The sequence below is a fragment of the Sminthopsis crassicaudata genome, chromosome 4 (genome assembly GCF_048593235.1).
Source record: "Sminthopsis crassicaudata isolate SCR6 chromosome 4, ASM4859323v1, whole genome shotgun sequence".
Taxonomy (NCBI): Eukaryota; Metazoa; Chordata; class Mammalia; order Dasyuromorphia; family Dasyuridae; genus Sminthopsis; species Sminthopsis crassicaudata.
In genome coordinates, this window is record NC_133620.1 from 16195644 (window position 1) to 16220311 (window position 24668).

At 36.5% G+C, this 24668-nt stretch overlaps 1 protein-coding gene across 1 annotated transcript; it reads left to right on the forward strand.

Annotated features, from left to right (window-relative positions):
- The first annotated feature begins 4260 nt into the window (after positions 1-4260).
- Positions 4261-22194, forward strand: LOC141540497 (cytochrome P450 2J2-like). The gene is made up of 9 exons (XM_074264610.1): positions 4261-4554; positions 6738-6900; positions 7854-8003; positions 10069-10229; positions 11952-12128; positions 17885-18020; positions 19430-19617; positions 20755-20893; positions 21803-22194. The coding sequence occupies exons 1-9, from the start codon at positions 4342-4344 to the stop codon at positions 21982-21984; spliced, it is 1509 nt and encodes a 502-aa protein (XP_074120711.1). The 5' UTR covers positions 4261-4341; the 3' UTR covers positions 21985-22194.
- Positions 22195-24668: the final 2474 nt, after the last annotated feature.

Genomic DNA, 24668 nt, shown 5'->3' on the forward strand with positions numbered 1-24668 from the left:
CACACACACACACACACACACACACACACACACACACACACACACCTATTTGTTTTTAATGATGGACATCTCTAGAGAATGGGAAAGGGAAGACAAAAGAAGGCATTTTCACGGTAATTTTGTATATTTAAAAGGAAAGTGTATATTTGTATATTTAAAAGGAATAACAAATTACACAGGGTAGATTTGCAGTTTGTTATTCAATAAAATTTTTATTATACTACATTATGGAAATGTTTACTTGATTCCATAATTTAAAAATAAAAATTTTAAAAGTTAAGATATACTATCAAGATCTCCTTAAGCCAATTTATAAGGGTACATTTTGGGATGCATTTGGGGTACATTTTGGTGCACACAATATTATGGGATACTGCCTAAGAAGTCTAGAATTCAGTTTGATATGATAGCCTGGGTATCTCAGACCTACTATATAGAGACAGGTATGAAAAAGGAAGTTCCTGGCATAGAGGAATTTATCCAGAATTATTTGGTCAGAGAGGGGACAAAGGGACCTAGAAATTTTGAGATGTAAGTACAGGGAAAGGAAACCAAGGCTGGCTGTAAAAATATAAATTCTTGTACAAATTGTAATTCTTGCTGAGCATTTTTTCAATTTTTTTCAATTAAACTTTTTTATTTTATTAAAGCTTTTTTATTTATAAAACATTTATGGATAATTTTTCAACAATAATTTTTTAGGGTCTTTTTTAGAAGGTGTTCAATGAATTATTTTGATGCCTATTTTCCCTTCTGATTCTGTTACTTCTGGGCAGTTCTCTTTGATGATTTGCTATAAAATAGTATCTAGGCTCTTTTTTTCATCATAATTTTCTGGAAGTCCAATAATCCTCAGATTATCTCTCCTAGATCTATTTTTCAAGTCTGTTGTTTTTCCTAATAGATATGTGATATCTATTTCTATTTTTTCATTTTTTTTTTTTTTTGGTGGGGGGTTTTGCTTGACTGATTCTTGATGTCTCAGGGAATCATTCATTTCTATTTATTCAGTTCTGATTTTTAATGAGTTATTTTCTTCATTAGCTTTTTTTACTTCTTTTTGTATATTTCCAATTGAGTTTTTAAATGAGTTATTTTGCTCTATGGAATTTTTTTCCATTTCACTATTTTTTAGTGAGTTATTTTCTTTTTCTAATTCAAAAATTCTACTTTCCTGGGAGTTCTTTGTCTTTTCCAATTCACAAATTCTGTTTCCCTGCACTTCCTGTGATTTTTTTTTTTTACCTTTTCCAGTTCACCTCTCAGGAAGTTGTTATTCTCTTGCATAGCTTCTCTTTCCTTTCCCCATTTTTCTTCCAGCTCCCTTTAAAGATTTTTAGTAGTCTCTTCTAGGAGAGCCTTTTGTGTTGGGGACCAACAATTGTCTGGAGATTGTCTGCTATTAGTCTCCTTGGGGTTGAAAACCTGCTCTCTTTCTGTATAGAAGCTATCAATCATCCTTTTAATTTTCTTATTCATTTTTAAAGCCTGTAGGGTCTGCCTTCAGGGCCAGGAGGTTACCAGCTTCCTCTGCAGAACAGGGATAGGTGTATTGCTGGCCTGTCATCCAGCTACAAGGTATGGCCAGGTACGGGAGTGTTCTGGGAAATAGTTCCCCAACGGAAGTGACTCAGGTCTGCACAGCATGGCTGGGGGTGTGGGTGGGAATGCCTGGTGAGAACCCCACTGTGCAGATTAACAACTGTCTTGAGGCAAGAGTGTGAGCAGTGAAAGTGTCACTGCCCCAATCTGAAGCCACTCTGGGGCTGTGGGTATTAACAGCTGACCAGCTAAATAGCCCTAATCGGACTGGAAGTTTCTCTGCACCAGACCGGAAGTGTCTCTGCTGCAGAAGCACAGTCTTGCTGTAGAGGTTCTGTTGCCCCAGGCTGAGCTCCACCCCCCCACCTTCCCACCCCCCACACTGTGCAGATTAGAGGCTGTCTCAGGCTGCACCCCCTGCTGTGTAGATTTGCTGTTGCCCTGGCCATGCTTCAGTTTGCAGCTACACTGTTGCACTGGTCTATGCTGAGTCACTTCTGTGTTTTGTATTTATTTTTTTTTTTTTTGTGTGGGGGGGAGGGAGGGTACAGTTCTGGCGTTTTTAGAGTATCCTATATCTCCGGCTCTAATCTCTGTGCTGGTCCCCTGCTTTACAATCAAGGCAAAGCCTATGGCAGGGTTGTTTCCACTGCTCTTTTAGTCACAGAGCTACCCCTGTCCCTGGTCTGCTCAGGACGCCAAACTTTCCTATTTCCCTGTCTGCTGCTGGTCTATTCTGGCCCCTCAGACAAACCTGTTCTGGTGGTCTTCCAGATTATCTTCAGCTGGTAAATCATTGCATCTTTAATCTTCATGAATTTCACCAGTCAAGCACTATTTTTGAGGCTAAATTCAAAGATTGGTAGTGAGAGCAAGAGAGAGGAGCTTAAAGAGCATGTGCCTTCTCCGCCATCTTGGCTCCACTCCCCTCAACAACAACTTTTAATCAAGCATCTGAACAAATTCTTCCGGGATAGAGCCAACAAAGTGACATAATGAAACATTTTCAAGTTTAACCTAGCTTGGAAGAACTCCAGAAAAGGTCACCCTTGAGTAAAAGGGGAACATAACCTAGTACAGAAAATGTCTGGGCAAAGCAGCAGAAGGATGATAGCCACAGCACAGACCAGAAGCTGAGTCTTACTCAACAGGACAGTAGCACAGCACTCTAGTGTTGGAGTTCCAGTCCCAGCATAGATAGAAAAATGCTAGAAAGAACAAATGATGTGTTTGATTAAACTACTTCACTGTAGTGAGCAAATCACTCAACACCTGTAATTTTTTGCTTTGGTCAGAACCCTTGAGGGTCTTTGCCACCCAGTTTGACTTTTTTTGATTAGATAAAAGGCATTTCTTCCTCATTTCTTTCCTTGCCTTAATCACTGATTGGGCCTTGCCTCAATCAAACTGAGATGTTATAGAGGCCTTAGATTAAAAAGGCCAAGGTTTGTCATTGTATCCAGATCAACCTTCAGTCCTTATCTATATCTTTCCACTGAACCCAGATGACTCAGGAGAAGAAAATAAGAGAAGTAACTTTGCACCAACCTTTGTTGCTTAAATCCAATTCACTTATATGTCATAGTATCAAGTGATTCGTGGTTCTCTTAGAGAGCAAAGGGCAAAGAAAAAAGGAAGAAGAGGAGGAGGAGGAGAATACTGACTTTTTATTTCAATTGTTTTAATAGAATTGACATTTTATTCTAATTATTCCTTATTATTCTATATGAATTAAAATTTTATTTTAATAACTACATATTATTCTACAGATATTAGAATGTTATTCCAATTTATTCTAATTATATTGGCATTTTATTCAATTTCTTCCAATTTGTTGGAGGTTCATTTTAATTTATTCTAATTCTATCCAAATTTTATCATTATTATCTAATTTCTAATTATCTCTATTTCAAATCAATTGTAATTTTATTCTAATTATTCCAATAAAGTTGAAATTGTTTACTCTAAATCAAGTTCATATACCCATTTAAATCATTTTTTAAAAAATTTTATTTATTTATTTATCATCTATCTATTTATTCATTCATTTATTTATTTTCATAATTATAACATTTTTTGACAGTGCATATGCATAGGTAATTTTTTTACAACATTATCCCTTGTACTCCCTTCTGTTCTGAATTTTTCCCCTCCTTCCCTCCACACCCTTCCCTAGATGGCAGGCATTCCCATACATATTAAATATAATAAATATATATTTATATATTTAAATCTAACCCCATACCACACAGGGTGCCAGAATACTAGGTTTAGAGATTCCCAAGCCCATTTGGAGGCAGATTGCAATAGGGAATGGAGTACTGACTGGATCACCTGAGTAAGGTCCCATTGAAAGCTCTGAATCTTACAGGAGCAGTGGGACCTTGTCAGTTTCCTAGCCTCCCTAGGTCTCAGCTTGCTGCTCTCCTAAACAAGGGCTGAGTTTCTGGGTCCTTTCTTGCCCCAAAGCTCTGGCTCTGTGACTTGGGACTCACTGGGTGGTTCTATCTGTTTATGCAGTCCCCAGATCTCTCTGGTTCCCAGCTGACAAGCCTGTCTTTCTCTTCCTGTAGAGTGGGTGGTGTTTGCTCCCAGGAGGCAGGCCCTGGCAGAGGGCAGAGGGCTGGAGCATAGAGCAGGGACTGGCATTCTCCCTGGCTGGCCCATAAAACCAGCCCTGGTAGCAGCTCCACAGAGAAAAACAGCTTGACCTGGGAACACTACTTCTAGTGGCCCCATATTAGGGAGTGAAGGAGGAGGAGTTTGGCTCATTTGGCCTTCCTGCCAGAGCTGGGAAAGATGCAGCTCTCTCTGGGAAACATGCTCCCTTCTTTTTGGGAAGGAGCCCCCCTACAGAACTTCCTTCTCCTCTCTGTCATTATCCTGATCCTGACACATTATCTGCAGAGCAGGAGGAGACATCTAAACTACCCCCCTGGCCCTCCAAGTTTGCCCATATTGGGCAACTTTCTCCAGATGGATTTCAAAAAACCCCAAGTCACTCTGCAAAAGGTAAAGAATGAGATGGGAAGGGAAAAATCTGCTGGCTAAGAGGGGGGCATGGGAACTGCAACATGTGTTGGGTAATGTGCTGGAACAGGCAGAAAATAGCCTGGGTGTTCATCTCTGCTCTAGCTCTACCGGAGAAAAAGCTTCTTGCAATGGAAGTAATGTCTGGTTTGGAGCTTAGAGGGCCAGGTTCAACGCTTCCTTTGGAGACCTGGAAAAACTCCTCATATGTGGGATGTGTCCTTGTAGAGTTTCCTTTTGTACATAGTCAGGATTAGATGCTTGCTGAGATCCCTTCTGATTCAATTTCTGTGAATCTGATCCAATGAGATAATTGCAAAATCCTTTGCACATTGAGGGGCACCCAGAAAGCATTAAATAAATGTCAGCTATTATTCTTATAATAATATTAATAATAATTATTAATTCTTATAAAGGGATAAGTGAGCTCCTTGAGAGACTGGCTTTTACTTTTTACTATATCTCAGGGATAAGCACCGTACCTAGTATATAGTAAGCACTTAATAAATGTTCATTATTAGACTTACTAACAGAAATTGCACAGGCAGCCTATGAAGTCTTTTTAGATTTTAGAATCAGAGTTACTTAACCTGGGGCCATTGAATTCAAGTTAGAAAAATGTTTTGATCCCTGTACTTTAATATAATGATTTCCTTTAAAATCCTATACCTTTTGTTAATATACATTTAAAAACTTCCTTCTGAGAAGGAACCCATCAGATTCAGCAGACTAACAAAGAGACAACAACATCAATGACAATGAGAAGAAAAGCAAAACACACGCACATTTATAAAAAGTTAAGAACCTGGAGTCCACAATTTTGATCTTCAGACTTTGGACAGGACATGTCTGTCTTTGATGTTCACTTGACTTGTTGGTCAATGATAGCTGTTAATAGATCCAGATATATCCCAATGAAGATCCCCTACCTGAACTTTTATGATGCTTGGTCTCTATGCAGTATCTCCTGCTGCCTCCCAGGTGAAATTGATATCACCTTTGCACATTTATAGAGAATAGTCTGTGCATTATCCCATATGATCCTTTACATACCCCTTGAGATAGGTACTAGATAAGCAGAAACAATATCTTGGAAAAGGTTCACTGACTGGTTCCTGATAGGGGTCAAATGTAGGATCTGCACCCAAACTTTACTAGATTTCAGATCCTATGCCCTGATCACATCTCACCCGTCACCTCTTTTTTTTAGCTTTTTGAATTCTAAATTTCCCTGCTTCCTGAAAACACTTATCATATGCTATCAAATGGAAATATTTCACTATCTAAGGTTTTTGAAGCAGAAGAGAAATATTCTTGGGTGCTGTCAAGTTGAAAAGTTTCAGATAAGGGGGGGTGACAGACTCTGAATATCTGTTACCTGAGGCCAATTGTGCTAAGTTCAAAGAAGCTCATAACCATGTTGGAAGCAATTTGATTGATTTTTTTTTCTTATTTATCTCAGAGACCATCTATTGAGTGTTGAAAGAGCTTTGATTGGTGTCAGTGTGGAAAAGATTTAATCAGTCAAATAATAAGCATTTCCTAAATGCCTGATTTGTATCAGGTACTATCCTAGGTGCTGGAGATTTAAAAAAAAATGAAACTGTCTCTGCCTTCTAGGAACTGACATTCTACCCAGTCCAATGAACAGAATAATGGTTCAGTTGTTAATCCCTAAGTTTTGCCCATGCATTAAATTCTGAATTTTTCTTTGCTATATATTCCAAGTCCAGCATGCTGCCTGGAATTCAGAACCTGGAATATATTCCCTCTTTTCCTGAATCTTTTGGAATTCATCATCAAATCTCAGCTTCAGTGGGGCATCTCCTGCAGAAAGCCTTCCTGACATCCTCCTATGTGCTAGGCTCCCTTGAAATAACTTACAATTTCCTTATACATAGATCATTTTCTTCCAATATTAACTCCTAAAGGCAAGGTACTGTTTGGTATTTGTGAGCATCTGCTCAGCTCCTAATATAGCAATTGCGATATATTTGTATGATTCATTGCTTGTTTAGGGAACTTGAGTGGAAATGGATCAGACTGAATTGAGTAGATTCTACTGGAATTGTTTCATATATGCTGACTGTAATCTAATAACAATACTTACAAAAAATAACCTGAAAGGCAATGGAAAGTTCCTACTCAAAATAATTCTTTTTCAGTTTGTCCAGAAATATGGAAATATTTTGTCCATGCATGTGGGCAGTCAAATCTTTGTAACAGTAACTGGATTGCCATTGATCAAGGAGGTTCTGGTCAACCAAGGTGATATATTTATTGATCGACCACAACTCCCTATCCATCTTCATATCTTTAAATCATTTGGTGAGTACTCTGCATTATAATCAGTATTTTTCATCTCTGGGATTCTTTGAAAAATACCTTTGATTCCTGTTCTTCATCATTCCTGAAAAATTTCAATCCATATATGTCTTGTGGCTAGAACAATTATGGTAAAAAAGCAGGCCTTTGAAATTTCCTTCCTTCATATCGGAGAGTTGGAATAGAAGTGAGGAAGAGCAGAATGGAGAAAGAGTTCAAATTCATCCCGTAGAAGAATCATTTGAAAGATTTTTGGAATGTTTAACTTAAGGGCAGGGAGACTCAGAAGGAGGTGAAGGGAGATTATGATTGTCTTCAAGTATCTGAAGGCCTTTTAGCTAAAAGGCATTAACTTGTTCTCCTTGGTCCCAGAATCATAAGCAAAGGAGATAGATTTTCAGTGGGCTGCAGTTTGGCTTCATGCTGAGAAATCTTCCTTTTAATCAGAATTGCCTATTCCAAGTGGATCTGACCATTTAGATTAGGATTTGGGCTCCTCCCACTGTCTACATCTTTCCAAAGCAGAAAATCATCCAGCAGCCAATCATCTCTGACTGAGGAAATAAGAAGCTTATGCTTATGTCCCCAAAGCTACGTAGGGACCATTGGACCTCAGAGGCATAGCATCTCTGTTTTGTCTTTAGAACTTCAGACATTTCTAAGTGCTCCATAGTAGAACTTTAAGTATTATTTTCCTAATTAGTATATAAGAACTTTGGAAACAGGAGTTGTCTAGCCCTTATTTTATATATCCAGTAAAGGATTTAGCATATAATAAGTGTTAGTATGTTTTTTTTTTAAGTGTTTGTTCAGTTGAATTTTATCATTAGTGGAGGGAATAAGTAATAAGTAATTATTGAGTTGAATTCCATTATTAGTAGGGGAAATGACCACATCAGTAAAATGACAGAGCTTTTGAAATAGTGATATAAATTATTATTAATATGATTATTTAGGCTTAATCATGTCTAATGGCCAACTGTGGAAACAGCAAAGAAGATTTGCCTTAATGACGCTAAGGAACTTTGGTTTGGGAAAGAAGACCCTGGAAGATCGGATACGGCTGGAGGCCAAGTATCTCATTGAGGCCATCAGGGAAGAAAAAGGTGAGCACTGGTCAGACAGAGATATTTTCGATTTCTTGTGATTTTCTATTTGGCCAGATGAACATTAAAGAGAATCTGTACTTGTGGATGGGAGACAGGGGAGAAAAGGTCATCCCTAGAGTAGAGACAGGCAAAATATTACCCCCAAGTCCCCAGGGAATGTTTTCAAAGACCCAAAATTGTTTTCTAGGGGAAAATGAGAAAATAAGCCACAAAATCAAGGCTTGATGGTTCATTCTCTTAAATGCCATTATAATAATTTTTCTACCGTGAATCCTAAGGCTCTACATGCTTCAGTTTTTCAAAGGTCATGCATGGAGTCCTGCCTTGGTTGGGCCCTACACATACATGGACATACAACCCTGCCTCTATTTTCTCATGCAGTCCTTCTCTAACTCTTTTTTTTTACTTCCTATTTATGCTTCTACCATTCTAGTTATTGAATTATATATTTCCATTTCTTTGTATCTCTACTTTCATTCTCTTTTTCCCTTTTTCTCTTCTGCTTTGCTCTCTTCTTCCTACACTTTAGAATATATATATATATGTGTGTGTGTGTGTGTGTGTGTGTCTGTGTGTCTGTGTGTGTCTGTGTGTATATATATGTATATACATATACATATATATATACACACGCATATATACACACATACATACATGAGTACATATTGTTGTCTTCATTTAAAAATTGATTATTTTTTTCAGTTAATCATTATTGTCTTGTTTCACCTTCCAATGGGGGAAAAACCCTAGTAAGAAATACTAGTCAAACAAAATAAATTTTTACATTGGTCATGCTCGGAAACATGTATCTCATCATGCAATCTAAATCTGTCAGGAGGTTAGTAGCTGGTGCATCATTGATTCTTTTGACTTTTGGCTGGTATTTTACTGATCCAAGTCCTTAAGGCTATCCAAGTTATCATTCTTTGCACAATGTTCTTATTGTAAACATTCATTCTCTTACTCTTCCTCCTCTTTCCATCCTTCATTTTCCTTCTTTTCCTCCTCCCATTGTCATCCGCTTTCCCTTTCCCCTTATCTTTTGCTTCCTCTTATAATCATAGATTGAGGGTAGGTAATTAACTTTGGAGCCCATCAATTCAACTCTCCCTCTCATTCTTAATAACAATAAACTGAGGAATGTAGCAAGCAAGTGATTTTCCTAAGATCAGTCAATTAATAAATATTTATTAATGTATTCTAAACACTGAGCCAAATCCTGAGGAAAGGAATAAGAGAATCTCTGTCCTCCAGGATCTCCCAGACTAAGGAGGAAGACAATACGCAAATAACTATGTACAGACATGATAAAGACAGGAGAAACAGGAAATAATCAATAATTGGAAGGCACCAGAATCACAATAAAGTTGACCAATCAGCAAATGTCTAGATAGGGTTAGGGTTAAGGTTAGGACTGGAACAAATGTCTGAGGTTGGCTGGTCTCCCTGTTTCCAGGTCCACTTACACACTACTTTATATTGCCTCCCTTCCTTATTTTCATTCTCATAATTTTTCTATTCATTCCAGTATCTCCGGTAAAAATTTCAAACCCTACTACTCATATACATGAAAATAGCATATAAGCATAAACATAGTCATGAGGATTGGTATATACACACATACATCTATGGACACAGATACTTGTGTGTGCTCATGCTCATTATTCAGAAGGACGCAACTTTTTGGATTTATTCACATGATAGATCAGATATAGAACACAGAGGATTAAAAAGGCTCTCAGGAGTCACCTAGTCCAATGTCCTTATTTTACTTAATTATAAATGGAGACAAAGAAAACTAAAGCAACTTATTCGAAGCTAGTGTTGAAATAAAATATGCCAGTTAATTTCAACTCTTGACAGAAACTTTAAATAATGGCATATTCTGTTCCCCCTAACATATATTGAACCAGTAGCTAGTTATGGACAATACTAATAAAGTAGATATGTACTGGGAGTTGGGGGGGGGGAAAGTAAAAAAGGTATTAAAAAAAAAACGATTACAAATTTTGCTGGATTCCTTTAAAGGTCAAGGATTAAACCCTTCTATTCTGGTCAACAGGACAGCCCTTTGACCCCCACTTTGTGATCAACAATGCTGTTTCTAATATCATCTGCTCTGTAACATTTGGGCATCGTTTTGAGTACCACGATTCACAATTTCGGGAGCTCCTGAAGACTGTGGATTATGTCATGAAGCTTTTGGTCAGATGGGAGTGTCAGGTAATAAAGCATCTGCTTCTGAAAATGGTTGCATCAACTTCAACTGGCCATGGACTTCCATGGGAAAAGAAAAGCAGGATGCCTGTTATTTTGGCAGGAGCAATTTGTGCATGACTTCCTCTAAGCAGTAAAAGGCCTGAGAGTGGGAAAGGAAGGAAACAAGACCTTTATAAGCAGTGACACGAGATAACATGCCTGGGAAACCCATGCTTTTCCAGAACACTGTGATCTCCAGATAATATGAAACAAATTTCCCAATAGTTTTAAGTGTTCCTAAAATCCTTACCAATATTATCAATTTACAGGCATTTATTAAGCATTTATTGTGTGCCAGGTACTAGGTTATGGTGATACAAGGATAAAAATGAAACAGTCCTTGACATAGAGTGGTTTGCATTCTGTTGGAGGAGGCAATATGCCCCCAAATGGGTTTATATGTGACTAAATATTAGTTGCAGTATTAGAAGTCAGGAAGACCAGCAAAAGCTTAATAGAGAATTTGTCTCTTGAGTAGTTTGAGAGAAATCTGGCTTTTTTTCCTCACTTCTAGAGAAGAGGGATAGATAGAAAGACACAAAAAGAGAGATAGAGAAGAGAGGGGGAAGTAGGAAGGAAAAGAGGTTCAGAAACAGAGACAAGATACAGAAATAGCTAGAGAAACAGAATGAGAGACAGAGAGAGGAGAAACAGAAAGATAATTTAACTGCTTATCTCTAAGGTTTCTAAACAGCAGTACAAATATTAGCTCCCACCTCAGTGCCTTTGCACTGTCCTTGTGGTCTGGAATGTTCTTCCTTCTAACCTCTACTTCTTGATTTTCTTCAAGAATGAGCTCCAGTTTCACTTCCTACTGAAGGATGGTTTTTTCAGTAGCTCTAACTGGTGGTGCTTTCTCCTCTCAGAATACTTTTCAACAACTCTGCATACAAGGTGAACTACCTGGAGAATAGGGAATGGGATTTCTCCCTCTTCCTTTGGATGCCCAGGACTCTCTACAGTATAGTTAATGCTTAGTAAATGGTTGTCGATTAACTGATTTCTTTAAATCATCTCTGCAATCTTTTGAGATAGCTGCCATTAGTATCCCCATTTTACTTACAAGAAAACTGAGGCTAAGACACGTTAATAACTTGCCCATAGCGAATAAATGTTGGATGCAGAATTTTAACTCAAATATTCCTGAGTCTTGTTCCACAATTACATCTACTTTTCCTACTAGTCGGTCAGTGACTCATGTCTCTCTGGTTCATGATTTCACTTAACTCCTCAAGTATTGGACTATGAAAAATGAAGGAAAAGGGTGAATGTCATTGGCTCTCATCTGCCTTAGTGAAACAAAATATAATTCAGGAGAAGGAAATTCTATGGGGCTAACAGGGAAATATAGGCTCAAGTGATGACAATTTCTCTAGAATGCATCTCTCCACTCTTTCTTTGAAAGCTGTCTAGATTGGTGACATACTAAAAGTCTTATTTTGATGCATTAAAACATGGCCAAGGGTTTGGTGCTTCGACAATTGGACAGCAGCTTGAGTGTTAAAAGAACAACAGTAGGAGATGAGAGACAGTAGTTATAGGAATGGTAGATTTAGGAGTAGATATTTCATGACCCTAAAAAACGTTAAAAACCATGGCCTGACTTAAGATGAAGATGGAGAGGTAGGGCAGTCAAACATGAACTGACACTCAGCCGTCCTACCCTGTTCTTTTTATATTATTTAGCTCTTCAATATAATTCCTTCTGTAATGAAATTCCTGCCAGGACCTCACCAGAAGCTCTTCAGAGAATCTAAAAAGCTAGAATCTTTTGTAGAAGATGTGATCAAACAACACAAGGAAAACCTGAATCCAGAGGAGCCCCAGGATTTCATTGATGCTTACCTGAAGGAGCTGTCCAAGGTAATAGAGGGATCACAGGAAGAGAGCATTGTGTATTTAAAACCTTCCAAAAATGTGCTGAATTGGTGTGGGGAGAGTGTATTGAAATTTTGAAAATCTTCTTTTTCCATCATAATGTAAATACCTTTCCTCATGGGAAGGAACGAGTACAAGTGATGGCACTTACTAATGGAGAGCTCATGGTTTTTATTTAAGATTGGAAGGGACCATAAGACTCATTTGGATTCAATTCCTAATTTAATACAAGGGGAAACTGAGGCATAGAGATTTTACTTAACTTGTCCAGTCACAAAGCTGTTAGGAATTTGAAGCTGTAACCAGCTTTTTCTGTTTCCAAGTCCAGTGTCCTTTTCATTAGTACCTTCTCTGATTGAAATTAAGTCTTAGTCTTGATAGTTCATCTCTATGAATCTATCTTTCTGTAACTCCCTTTTCTCACCTATGACATTAATATATCATTCCCCTTCATCCTATCCAGAATTATTATGTACATATTCTTTATAAATTTTATGACACTATAAAAATAAGGTTAGTTATCAATCTTAAATATAACCACCTTTGCAATTTTATACAATAGTCAAACATGGGCAGCATTGCAATCTGTGTCAATCCCAAGTAATGTAGAATAAAAATTTTAATGTAATTTAGAAATGTTTAACCAAATGAAAATGCATTGAACATAAATAATTTAAGTCAATATGGAACCTCCATAGGTCCTTATGAGTAGTTTGATGACCCCATTTCTCTTTGAGTTTGATGGCATAGGAATTCCTTCTCAACTTGGAAATCTTGTTATTTTATCCTCTATATTAAAAATGCTGGATTTCTACATGAATTATAGATCCTGAATTTATCAAGCAAATTTTTCTAGGAAAAAAATCATTTCTCTAAGTCTCAATCTCTCCATTTGAAAAATGAGTACAATATTATTGGCACTATCTGTTTCAAAAGATTATGGGGAAAGTATCTGACAAATTGTAAAGCATTTTAATACTCTTTGTTTACTTATCAAAAGAATGAATCCAGGGGGTAAAATATGTATTTAACTAGAAGAAGAATCATGCAAAGAAAGGACAATAAACCTGATACTTAGATGCATATGTTATGTCAACATTTGCAAAATGTTTGAGGGTTTTCCCTCTCCAGGCAATGCCATGGCATAGTACAGATATTATTTACATTGCACTGATGGAGAAAATGAAACCAAAAGACATTAAAGGATTTGTCCAACAATTATGGAGTGTAGACATGTTTTGACTTACTGATCTAACTAAAGAGCATGAAATCTGTGAGATATGAGTCTATAATGAAAAAAAAGGGCTTGTCTAGTCAACTACTTTGAACATAATTAGAGCACTGGACTTGGAATTAGGAAAATCTGAGTACAAATCTAATCTCAGACACTAGCCTTGTGTTCCAGCAAAAGTTACTCAATCTCAGTTTGCTTCAGTTTCCTCAAAAGTAAAATGACAATAATGATAGCTCCTATCTGACAGAGTTTTGTGAGGCTGAAATGAAAATACATTTTTCTTTTCATTTATTTATTTATTGAAAAATTTCCACCAGTTATGCTCAAAAAATGTGTTTTACATTTGTTTTTAAGCTTTTTGAGTTCTAGTTTCTTTCCCTTATCCCTACCTACAATAAAGAAACCATATGTGAAGTTATGCAAAACAGGAGATCAAGAGATAGTTTACATAACAAATCAACAGTAAAGCAAGAAATGTGTCACCAAACTAGAGACAGAGAGGATTATGAGGTATAAAAGAGTTTGTATAAATAAAAACCAATTCAACCAAGATTAGAATGAAAGCAGAAACCTGTAAAAAATATCTTTACAGCCAGTGTCTCTTGATAAAGACCTCTTTGCTCAAATATATAGAGAACTGAGGAAAAAAATGATCAAAATACAAGTCCCCTTCCAATTGGTAAATTGCCAAAAGAAATCAACAAGATATTTTCAGATGAAGAAATCAAAGCTATCTAATGTCATATGAAAAAATACTCCAAGTCACTATTGATTATGGAAATGAAAATTAAGACATTCTGAGATACCATATCACACCTATAAGATTAGCTGATAGGAAAGAAAAAGCTGGAGAGGCTGGGGGGGAAACTGGGACACTAATCCATTATTGGTGGAGCTGATTCAACCATTCTGGATAATTATTTGAAATTATGCCCAAAGGCCATCCTTTTAATCCAGTGATACCTGTAGTAAGCCTACATTCAAAGAGATAATAAACAGGGAAAATAATAGAGGTAAACAAAAATATTGATAGCAGCTCATTTGCTGGCATCTAAGATTTGCAAATTGAAGAGAAACTCCTTAGGTGGGAAATTGCTAAACAAGTTATGATATATGAATGCAATGTAATATTACTTTGATATAACAAATAAAAAGCAGGTGGATTTCAGAAAATTGTGGACTTACATGCATTGATGCAAAGTGAAGTGAGAAGAACCAGGAGAATATTATATCATCAAAGATGTGAGATGATCTACTATGATTGATTTAACTCTTGACAGCAATACAGTGATTTGAGGCAAGATCAAAAGACTCATAAAGAAAAATGATATTCACATTCAGAAAAAAAACCTGATGATTCTGCACAAACAAAACGAATGCAAACAAGATTAGAAGGGAAGTAACAAATTGGGAAAACATTTTTGCAGGTAAAGATTCTGATAAAGGCCTCATCTCTAAAATATACAGAGAATTGACTTTAATTTATAAGAAATCAAGCCATTCTCCAATTGATAAATGATCAAAGGATATGACAATTTTCAGATGATGAAATTAAAACTATTTCCACTCATATGAGTGTTCCAAATCACTATTGATCAGAGAAATGCAAATTAAGACAACTCTGAGATACCACTACACACCTGTCAGATTGGCTAAGATGACAGGAACAAATAACGATGACTGTTGGAGGGGCTGTGGGAAAACTGGGACACTGATGCATCATTGGAAGAGTTGTGAAAGAATCCAACCATTCTGGAGAGCAATCTGGAATTATGCCCAAAAAGTTATCAAAACATGCATACCCTTAGACCTAGCAGTGCTACTACTGGGCTTATATCCCAAGGAAATACTAAAGAAGGGAAAGGGACCTGTATGTGCCAAAATGTTTGTGGCAGCCCTTTTTGTAGTAGCTAGAAACTGGAAGATGAAGGGATGCCCATCAATTGGAGAATGGTTGGGTAAACTATGGTATATGAATGTTATGGAATATTATTGCTCTGTAAGAAATGACCAGCAGGAGGAATACAGAGAGGCTTGGAGAGACTTACATCAATTGATGCTGAGTGAAACGAGCAGAACTAGGAGATCATTATACACTTCAACAATGATACTGTATGAGGATGTATTCTGATGGAAGTGGATATCTTCAACATAGAGAAGAGCTAATCCAATCCCAATTGATCAATGATGGACAGAATCAGCTACATCCAGAAAAGGAACACTGGAAAATGAGGGTAAACTGTGAGCATCGTTATTATTATTATTTTTGTTTTTCTTATTTTTACCTTCCAATAAAATTCTTCCTTTGCAACAATAACAAAAACAAAATTCGGTTCTGCACATATATATTGTAACTAGGATATACTATAAGATATTTAATATGTATAGGAATGCCTGCCATCTAGGGGAGGGGGTGGAGGGAAGGAGGGGGAAATTCGGAACAGAAGGGAGTGCAAGGGATAATGTAGTAAAAAAAATTACCTATATGTACTTTCAAAAAATGTTATAATTATAAAAATTAATTTTAAAAATCTATTTAAAAAAACTGATGAAATCTGAATGTAGATAGAAGTATACAATTTTCCCTTTATGCTTTTATTTTGTATTTTTTCCTTTTACTGATGTTTTTTCTTTCACAACATGGCTAACATGGAAATATGTTTTACATGTTTTGCATGAATGCATAACCTATATCAAATTGTACATCATCTTAATGAGAAGGGAAGGAAAGAGAAAATTTGGAACACATAATTTTATATTTAAAAAGTGTTAAGGGGCAGCTAGTTGGTACAGTAGATAGAGAATCAGCTCTGAAATCAGGAGGATTTGAGTCCAAATCCAGCCTCAGACCCTTAATGCTTCCTAATTGTCTAACCCTAGGTAAGTCACTTAACCCCAGTTGCCTTAGCAAAAAATTAAGTGTTAACATAGTTGGCCTATATTAGATTATTTCTTGTCTAGGGAAGGGGGAGAAAGAGAACAGAGAAAAACAAACCAAAAAAAAAAAAAAACCAAGAATTTTTCAAGGGTGAATGATGATAAATATCTTTGCATGTATTTTGAAAAATAAAAAGCTACTATTAAAAAATAAAAATTAACAATTAAAAATCTTAAAATTGTCTTTAGATGTAATTGGAAAAATAGTATTTCTTTTTTTGTTATAGCTTTTCATTTACAAGGTATATGCATGGGTAATTTTACAACACTGACAATTGCCAAGCCTTTTGTTCCAACTTTTCCCCACCACCCCCTTGTTACATATGTTAAAGTATAAGTTAAATACATGTATACATGTCCAAACAGTTATTTTGCTGTTCAAAAAGAATTGGACTTTGAAATAGTGTACAATTAGCCTGTGAAGGAAATCCAAAATGCAGGCAGACAAAAATAGATATATTGGGAATTATATGTAGTGGTTCATAGTCATCTCTCAGAGTTCTTTCACTGGGTGTAACTGGTTCAGTTCATTCTGCTCTATTGGAACTGATTTGGTTCATCTCATTGTTGAAAATGGCCATGTCCAACAGAATTGATCATCACATAGTATTGTTGTTGAAGTATATAATGATCTCCTGGTCCTGCTCATTTCACTCAGCATCAGTTCCTGTCAGTCTCTCCAGGCTTCTCTGAAATCCTCCTGTGGTCATTTCTTACAGAACAATAATATTCCATAATATTTATATACCACAATTTATTCAGCCATTTTCCAATTGGTGGGCATCCACTTAGTTTCCAGTTTCTGGCCAATACAAAGAGGGTTGCCACAAACATTCTTGCACATACAGCTCCCTTTCCCTTCTTTAAAATATCTTTGGGATATAAGTCCAGTAGTAATACTTCTGGATCAAAGGATATGCACAGTTTGATAACTTTTTGATCATAGTTCCAAATTGCTCTCCAGAATGGCTGGATGTATTCACAATTCCACCAACAATGTATCAGTGTCCCTGGTTTCCCACATCCCCTCCAACATTCTGCATTATCTTTCCCTATCATTCTAGCCAATCTGACAAGTGTGTAGTGGTATCTCACAGTTGTTTTAATTTGCATTTCTCAGATTATTAATGACTTGGAGCATCTTTTCATATGGCTAGAACTAGTTTCAATTTCTTCATCTGAGAACTGTCTGTTCATATCATTTGACCATTTATCAATTGGAGAATGGCTTGATTTGTTATAAATTAGAGTCAATTCTCTATATATTTGGGAAATGAGGCCTTTATAATAACTTTTGACTGTAAAAATGTTTTCTCAGTTTATTGCTTCCCTTCTAATCTTATCTGCATTAGTTTTGTTTGTACAAAAACTGCAAAAATAGTATTTTCACAAAAGTAGGAGCTCTCATTTTAAAACAGGGACTGCCTTCTTGGGGGCAAAAGGGAAGCCCAAAATCTTCCACCTTGACTTTGACCCATGGTTCCATTGATCCTGAAAGTTTTTTATGCTTGGTGAAAGCCATGATTTTTTTTGAATTAACCAACTAATCCATGCCTTTTTTAAATTTAAGGATGACATCCATTCTAGTTTCAATGAAAAAAATTTAGTCTACTGCACCATGGACCTCTTCTTTGCTGGAACAGAGACAACTTCGACCACTCTAAGGTGGGCACTGCTGTACATGGCTCTTTATCCAGAGATCCAAGGTACAGTGATGGCACCAAGCTAAGCACCATGTAGAATTTTTTTTACTGAGGCAATTGGGGTTAAGTGACTTGATCAGGGTCTCATAGCTAAAAAGTGTTAAATATCTGAGCTCAGATTTGAACTCAGCTCCTCTTGACTTAAGGACTGCTAATCTATCCACTGTACCACCTAGCTGCCCCAACCCTATACAATTCTAACCAGAAGAGTTTGGATTTACAGTGAGCTTGACAACTTGCCAAGCATATTACATACATCATAGTTGAATCAAGCAGTGATTACCATTTTTCACATTATATGGATCCCTTTTGATATCAATTTTTTTTCAAATCCACATATGATAGTACCTGCTACCTAGGACAATAGAGAGTACAAAATTTGGAATCAGGAAGCTATAAATTTAAATCCTGCCTCAAACGCTTTTGACCCTGAGCAAATCACATAAATTCTCTCAGCCTCTGTGTCTTCATCTGTAAAATAGGAACAACAAAAGTTCTTAGCTCATATGGTTGTTCCCTGGATAAAAGAAGTTGATAACCATTAAATGGTTTGTAAAAAATGTTATATGGATACCTGATATTATTTTATTACAGTGCACTATAACTACCTTTTTTATTGAAACATAATAAAAGTAACACTTTAAAATATAATTTTATTCTATTACATATTATAGTTCATCATAGATTTCAAATTGGAAATATTTAACTGAAGGAGCCATTATTAATTCAATCTGCAGAAGATCATAACATTTTTAGCTTTTGTGTTGGAAGGCATCTTAGAGGCCATAAAATCCCACCCCTAACTTTACATATATGAAAAACAAGGCTGAGAGAAACCATGTGATTTAAAGACTTTAGAGGAAGTCTAGTCTGACCTGATCATTTTATAGATAAATAAAATAAGATACCAAGGAATTTTTATTCATTGAGACTCAAATAGTGACTGGTAAAGCTGAAATTTAAAGCCAAGTCTTCTATTGCCAACTCCAGAATGCTTTCCATGGCATTCTATTTCTGGATACCTTCCCAACCACGCAAACATTCTTATTTGTTTTTATTCAGTTTAGAGTCCAGGCTACAGGGACTGGCAAGTTTGATGAAGTATCAAGTCAAATTTTCATACAATCATAGGTATGGCTGTGTTTCTCACACAATAAAAGAAAAAAAAATAATGGGAAGAGGGAAAAAGGCTTTGAGTTCATATCTGCCTAGATATGAGACTCTGAGTACGTCCCTTGACTTCTGCCTGAGTTTCATCTAAAAAATGAGAATAATAATAATAGATATATCCTTCTAGCATAGCTGTAAGCATCAAATGGAATAATATTTGTCCAATGTTTTGCAAATGTTAAAGCACTCTATAAATAGAAAATATTATTTGGGTCTCAAATAATTCTCCCTCTTCTTTCCAGGCAAAATACAAGCTGAGATTGACAGGGTGATTGGCCAATCTCGGCAGCCCACCATAGCTGATAAGGAGAATTTGCCCTACACTAATGCAGCTGTTCATGAAGTTCAAAGAATGGGTGACATAATTCCTTTCAATGCACCCAGGATGGCTGTGGTTGATACCACAGTGGCAGGATACCACGTGCCCAAGGTAAATAGCTTTTTTCCCATGAATTTGAAAAGATTATGTCTCCATCTACTTCCATGTCCTATAATTGACCCAACATCTTTGTCTTATTCTGTGAGCTCCTCCCAGGAGAACAACTCTTTCTAAACCAGATTACCTAAACACACACAGCTGTGTCTTTATAGTTAAGACACAAGGAAGCTGATGGTTCTGGTCCAACAAAACCCATTGGATGTAGAACTGGAGTCAAGAAGACCTGGATTGAAATTCAGTCCTAAATACTTGCTGTGTATCAGTGTACAAATAACTTCACTTGCCAGCCTCCATTTCCTCATCTATAAAGATGAGATGGCTTTTAACCCTAAAATCTACAATGCTAATTTTATACAACCTGTTATCAAAATTTTTGAATAGGATCTCTTATCACTAGTTCCAGAGTATCTGATATTTATAACTATCATTTCTGAGAGGACTTCTGAAGAAATTTACTGATTTAAGGTACATTGTTATCTGGGAAACTTGCTCATTTACAATCTGATTCATAATATGGTCCCAGATGGGGCAGAGGTCAGCTGGAACACAAATCACCTGGTACTGATGGCATCAAACTTGCCCCCCAAAAACAATTGAGAATAAGGCAATATGGGTTGATTTTCTCCTGCCACTAGCTGCATGAACTTGAATTGGTCTACCTTTCCATATATTGGTTTACTCATCTGTAAAAATGAAAAGGATGGTCCCAATGCCTTCTACAATCCCTTTCAGTCCTAAAGTTATGATTCTGTAAGGTCGGGGTTCTTAACTTGGGATCCATGAGTTTTATATTTTGTATTTAGATTGTGGTGATTATATTTCAAGATAATCAATTTCCTTAATGATCCTGTCTGTTTTATTTGATTCATTTATTAAAATTGACCCTGAAGAAAAAAAAAAAAAGGCCATAGGCTTACCAGCCTTTCAAAGGGTCCCAAATAGATTTGGAGTCCCTGTCCTAAGAAGTTTGGAGTTCTACAACAAGCCTGGCCACTAAAAAGCAATATGGCTTTAGAAGGTTCTATGCTCCCTCTGACTCTCAATTACCTCTTCTATAAAATGAGAGAGAGGACCAGGTCACTTCCTCCTCAGAGTAACTTGTACTCAGTTCTTTTCTCTTGTTTCCAGGGGGCCATGATGATGACCAACTTAACTGCTTTGAACCGGGACCCCGAGGAGTGGGCCACCCCAGATACCTTCAACCCAGAACATTTTCTGGAGAATGGCCAATTTAAGAAAAAAGAGTCTTTTATACCTTTCTCAATTGGTGAGCCACACTTAGTAGGGAGAGGGCCTTAGGCCTGGGAGCAGCAACTTTTTAACATGAAGAAACTTTGCAGATTCCACTTCTCGAAACCCACATCATGTGACTACACATACTACTAATAGTCAGTGATGGTCTGCTTTTGATAAAATAACAATACTAGTAGTAGGTAAAGGAGCAGGAAAAAAAGGAAGGGAGTTAGAAAGAAGAAGAGGAGGAAGAAGGGGAGGAAGAAGAGGAGCACTCACATTAGTACCTAGCATTTATATAGTCTTTAAAGTTAACAAAGTCCTTTACCTATTTATCCTATAATGTGCATGCTATTACTACCCCCATTTTACACATCAGACTGAGAGCAGTTGGGTCACTTGCTTCTTATTATCAGGAGTAGGATTTGAACTGAAGGCTTCCTGACTTCAGTTCCAACACTCTCCTCCAAATCCACCTGGCTTAAATTCAGAGCAGGAACCATTTTTCCTAAGGCTGCACAGAAGTTAGCTCTTAGACACAGAGCTGGAAGGGCCTTTGAAGGCCACATCATCCAATTCCCTCATTTTATAAATGAAGCCACTGAGGTTAAGTGATGTGTCCAAAGTCATCTGAATGAGAAGCGTCCTAGGTGGGATCTGAACCCAGGTCCTCTGTGGATACAGAATGTCACCTATACTAAATTTCTGAGGTTGGCTGCAAGATGACATAGTAGACATGGTGCCTGAAATGCAGCAAGGAAGGCTTGGGCCTAGATTCCACCTATGACCATTATTAGCATTGTGATTATAGGATAGTTACTTGGCCCTAAGACCAATCTCAATGCCAGGATTCATGCCCAGGCCCTTGAGATCCCCAATTTCAATCCCCTGCCTGTGCCAAGCATTAGTAGATTTATTCCTTTCTGATGTCCTTGCCTTTCAGGAAAGAGGGCCTGCCTGGGAGAACAGCTTGCTCGGGCTGAGCTCTTCCTTTTCTTCACCAGCCTGCTCCAGAAGTTCACATTCAAGGCTCCTCCAAACACCCAGCTGAGCTTGGACTTCGAAATAAGTATGGCCGTCTCTCCTCTCCCCTACCAAATATGTGCCATTCCTCGAGAGATATAGGCTAAGCCAGGCCTGCGGGGTGATTGCCCAAAGGGCACAGGAAAAACGTGCACACTAGCACCAGCCTCATGCTCCCTGCCTTTGGAGTTGGGCTAGGGACAAGGAGAAAAGTCAAGAAGGCAAAAAGAGGAGAAATGGAGGGTATCTGTTGCTGATTGAATATTTCCACTTAGAAAAGGAAGAAGCATGAATACCAGCAAAAGGAAAGCACAGAGTTCTTACTGGATTTGAAGTTTAAGAAATTGTGGGTCACATCTCAATCCTGTCACTTGTTAGCTGGGTGATTTGGGAATTTATCCATTGAATCTCTGCCTCCTTTTTCAAATCTAAACTGAGGAAGAGGAAGATTTCTAAAGTCTTTTCCAATTTTAAATCCACAACCCTATGATGATCGGAACAGAGAATCAATACTATTCTTTCCCCAACTCAAGCAACAGTTGGGCCAAACTTTGGTTAATTATTCTTCTCTGCCTTGTGTTTATAACTAAACAATGGATGGGATTTTAGGGAAGGCTTCAGAAAGTCAGGTTGATTAAGATGATCCTAAGAGATCCCTATGGATTGTGAACTTCTTGTGGGCAAATATTGTTTTCTTTGCAGAGATTTTTTTCTTTATAGAGTTTATCTACAGAGATTTTTAGGTCTACAACATCAAACCAGTGCCTAGCATAGAGGAGCCCATTAATAATGATGATTGTTTCATCTCTAAAAAACTTCCTTTCACATTCATAATTTCTTTGACTTTCACAGTATGAAATATTAGCCCATTCATTGATGAGCTGGATTTCTCATTCCTATTAAAAGTCATGTTATAGATACATCATAAGCTCTCCATCATTGATTATACTCATATGAAGCTAAGAATGCCTCCACCTTGTTTTGCTCATCTATTAAAGTTCTTTATTCCTCTTAGGTTTTCTTATTTTTGTCAGAGATATTTACACAAATCGATTTCCATGCTGCTGATGAAAACCCTTGTAATATCCCAGTCAAACACAAAATGTAAATGCCATGTGAATCAGTGTGATGAATGTTCTTCATTTATTGTTTACATTATCTTTTCTAATTTTTCTCCATTATACGCCTAAAAATGCTTGGTGAGTCCATAACGAGGTCTTTGTTAGAAATTTGCTAGCCATGGCCAATAAACTAATTGTACTTGGAAGTCTTCTAAGTTAGTTTCTCTTATACACAGGTTATAATCATGACCAAAGAAGCCTTATAATGTGAATGATATTAAGCCCAGTTTACCAAAGGGAAAATGAAAAACATTTTTCTAAATAAAAAGCTGAATTTTTATAATCCCTGGGAAAAGATACGGTGATAATAATCTCTACCAGTCTTTAGAGGTTGAACCAACAATCTTTGTCCAATTTTTTTCATATTTCTCTGAATATATTTTCACTTCAGTGAACTGAGTTCAATTCTACAAACATTGATTAAGCACTCACTATATGTCCATGCACATATATAGGGGATCAGAATCGGAAATGGAAAATAGTCCATGGTATTGGTTGTCTGTGCCACTCAGAAGGCAGCACTGTATGAAGTGAAGTCTATACCTCTTGAGGTGTTCTCTAGCATTTGGGCATAGGAAGAAGATAATTCTATCCATCTTTATTTAAGAAACAAATTATTTCCCTAATATTTAATATGTAAGTTGATGTTAAGTGGTAACCTCCTCACTTGGTACATAAGTTATACTTAGGGAAGCATCAGAATTACTTACACAAAAGAAAGTGATAGTCAAGCTATCACATAATATATTAAAAAAAAAGAAATAAGAGCTGGAAAAGGAATTATGCTGGAAAAATAGGAAAACACAGGTAAAAATGAGGGAAATCTCATCTCAAGAAAAGACAAAGATCTATTATAATTGAGATAAAGAAGAGAGAAGGATGAACATTGTATGAATGCAACTCTCATCATGTTTAGCTCAAAGAGAGAATATCAGACATATTTGGTATTTACAATAGTCAAAATATCAAAATATTCAAAATGTATTCAAAGTAATTCTTAAAACAAGAATTGATGTTATTTTATATTATGGTCTGTTTGTTCTGTTCATTTTTGTTCTTCATATTTTTGTGAAAATCTTTTTATACTTTTCTAAGACTTTTGAGCTCAGCATTGCTAATAGCATAATAGTAATCCACCACAATCACATACCACAACTTTTTTTAGCATTCCCCCAATGGAAGGGTATCTCTGCAAATTTGAATTTTTTTGTCACCACCAAGAGGGGCTACAAAGATTTTTGAACATGTATAGAATAATTTCACACACACACACACACACACACACACACACACACACATATATATATATGTATACATATATATATATATACATATATATATATGTATACATATATATATATGTATATATAGATGTTGGATAATAGACAACTCTAGAGCAGAGATAAGGGGCAGAAAAAATTAAACAGATATTTTTATGATAACCTTGCATATTTAAAAGGAACAGCAAATTATACCTAATAGATTTGCAGTTTCTTGTGAAATGTGTTTTTTTTTAATTATTATTATTAAACTATGTTATGGAAAAGTTTACTCTATTCCCAAATTTAAAAATAATATATAACTTAAAAAGGAATAAGATGTACTATCAAGATCTCCTTAATCCAGTTTATAAGGGTACATTTTGGGGTGATTGGTGCATACAAC

What these genes read in the sequence shown, in the direction of transcription:
- LOC141540497 (XM_074264610.1), top strand. Translation starts at nt 4,342, where the DNA reads ATGCAGCTCTCTCTGGGAAACATGCTCCCTTCTTTTTGGGAAGGAGCC. An exon ending in CCCAAGTCACTCTGCAAAAG is followed by an intron (nt 4,555 to 6,737) that starts GTAAAGAATGAG and finishes ATTCTTTTTCAG; the next exon opens with TTTGTCCAGAAATATGGAAA. An exon ending in TGGTCAGATGGGAGTGTCAG is followed by an intron (nt 10,230 to 11,951) that starts GTAATAAAGCAT and finishes TATATTATTTAG; the next exon opens with CTCTTCAATATAATTCCTTC.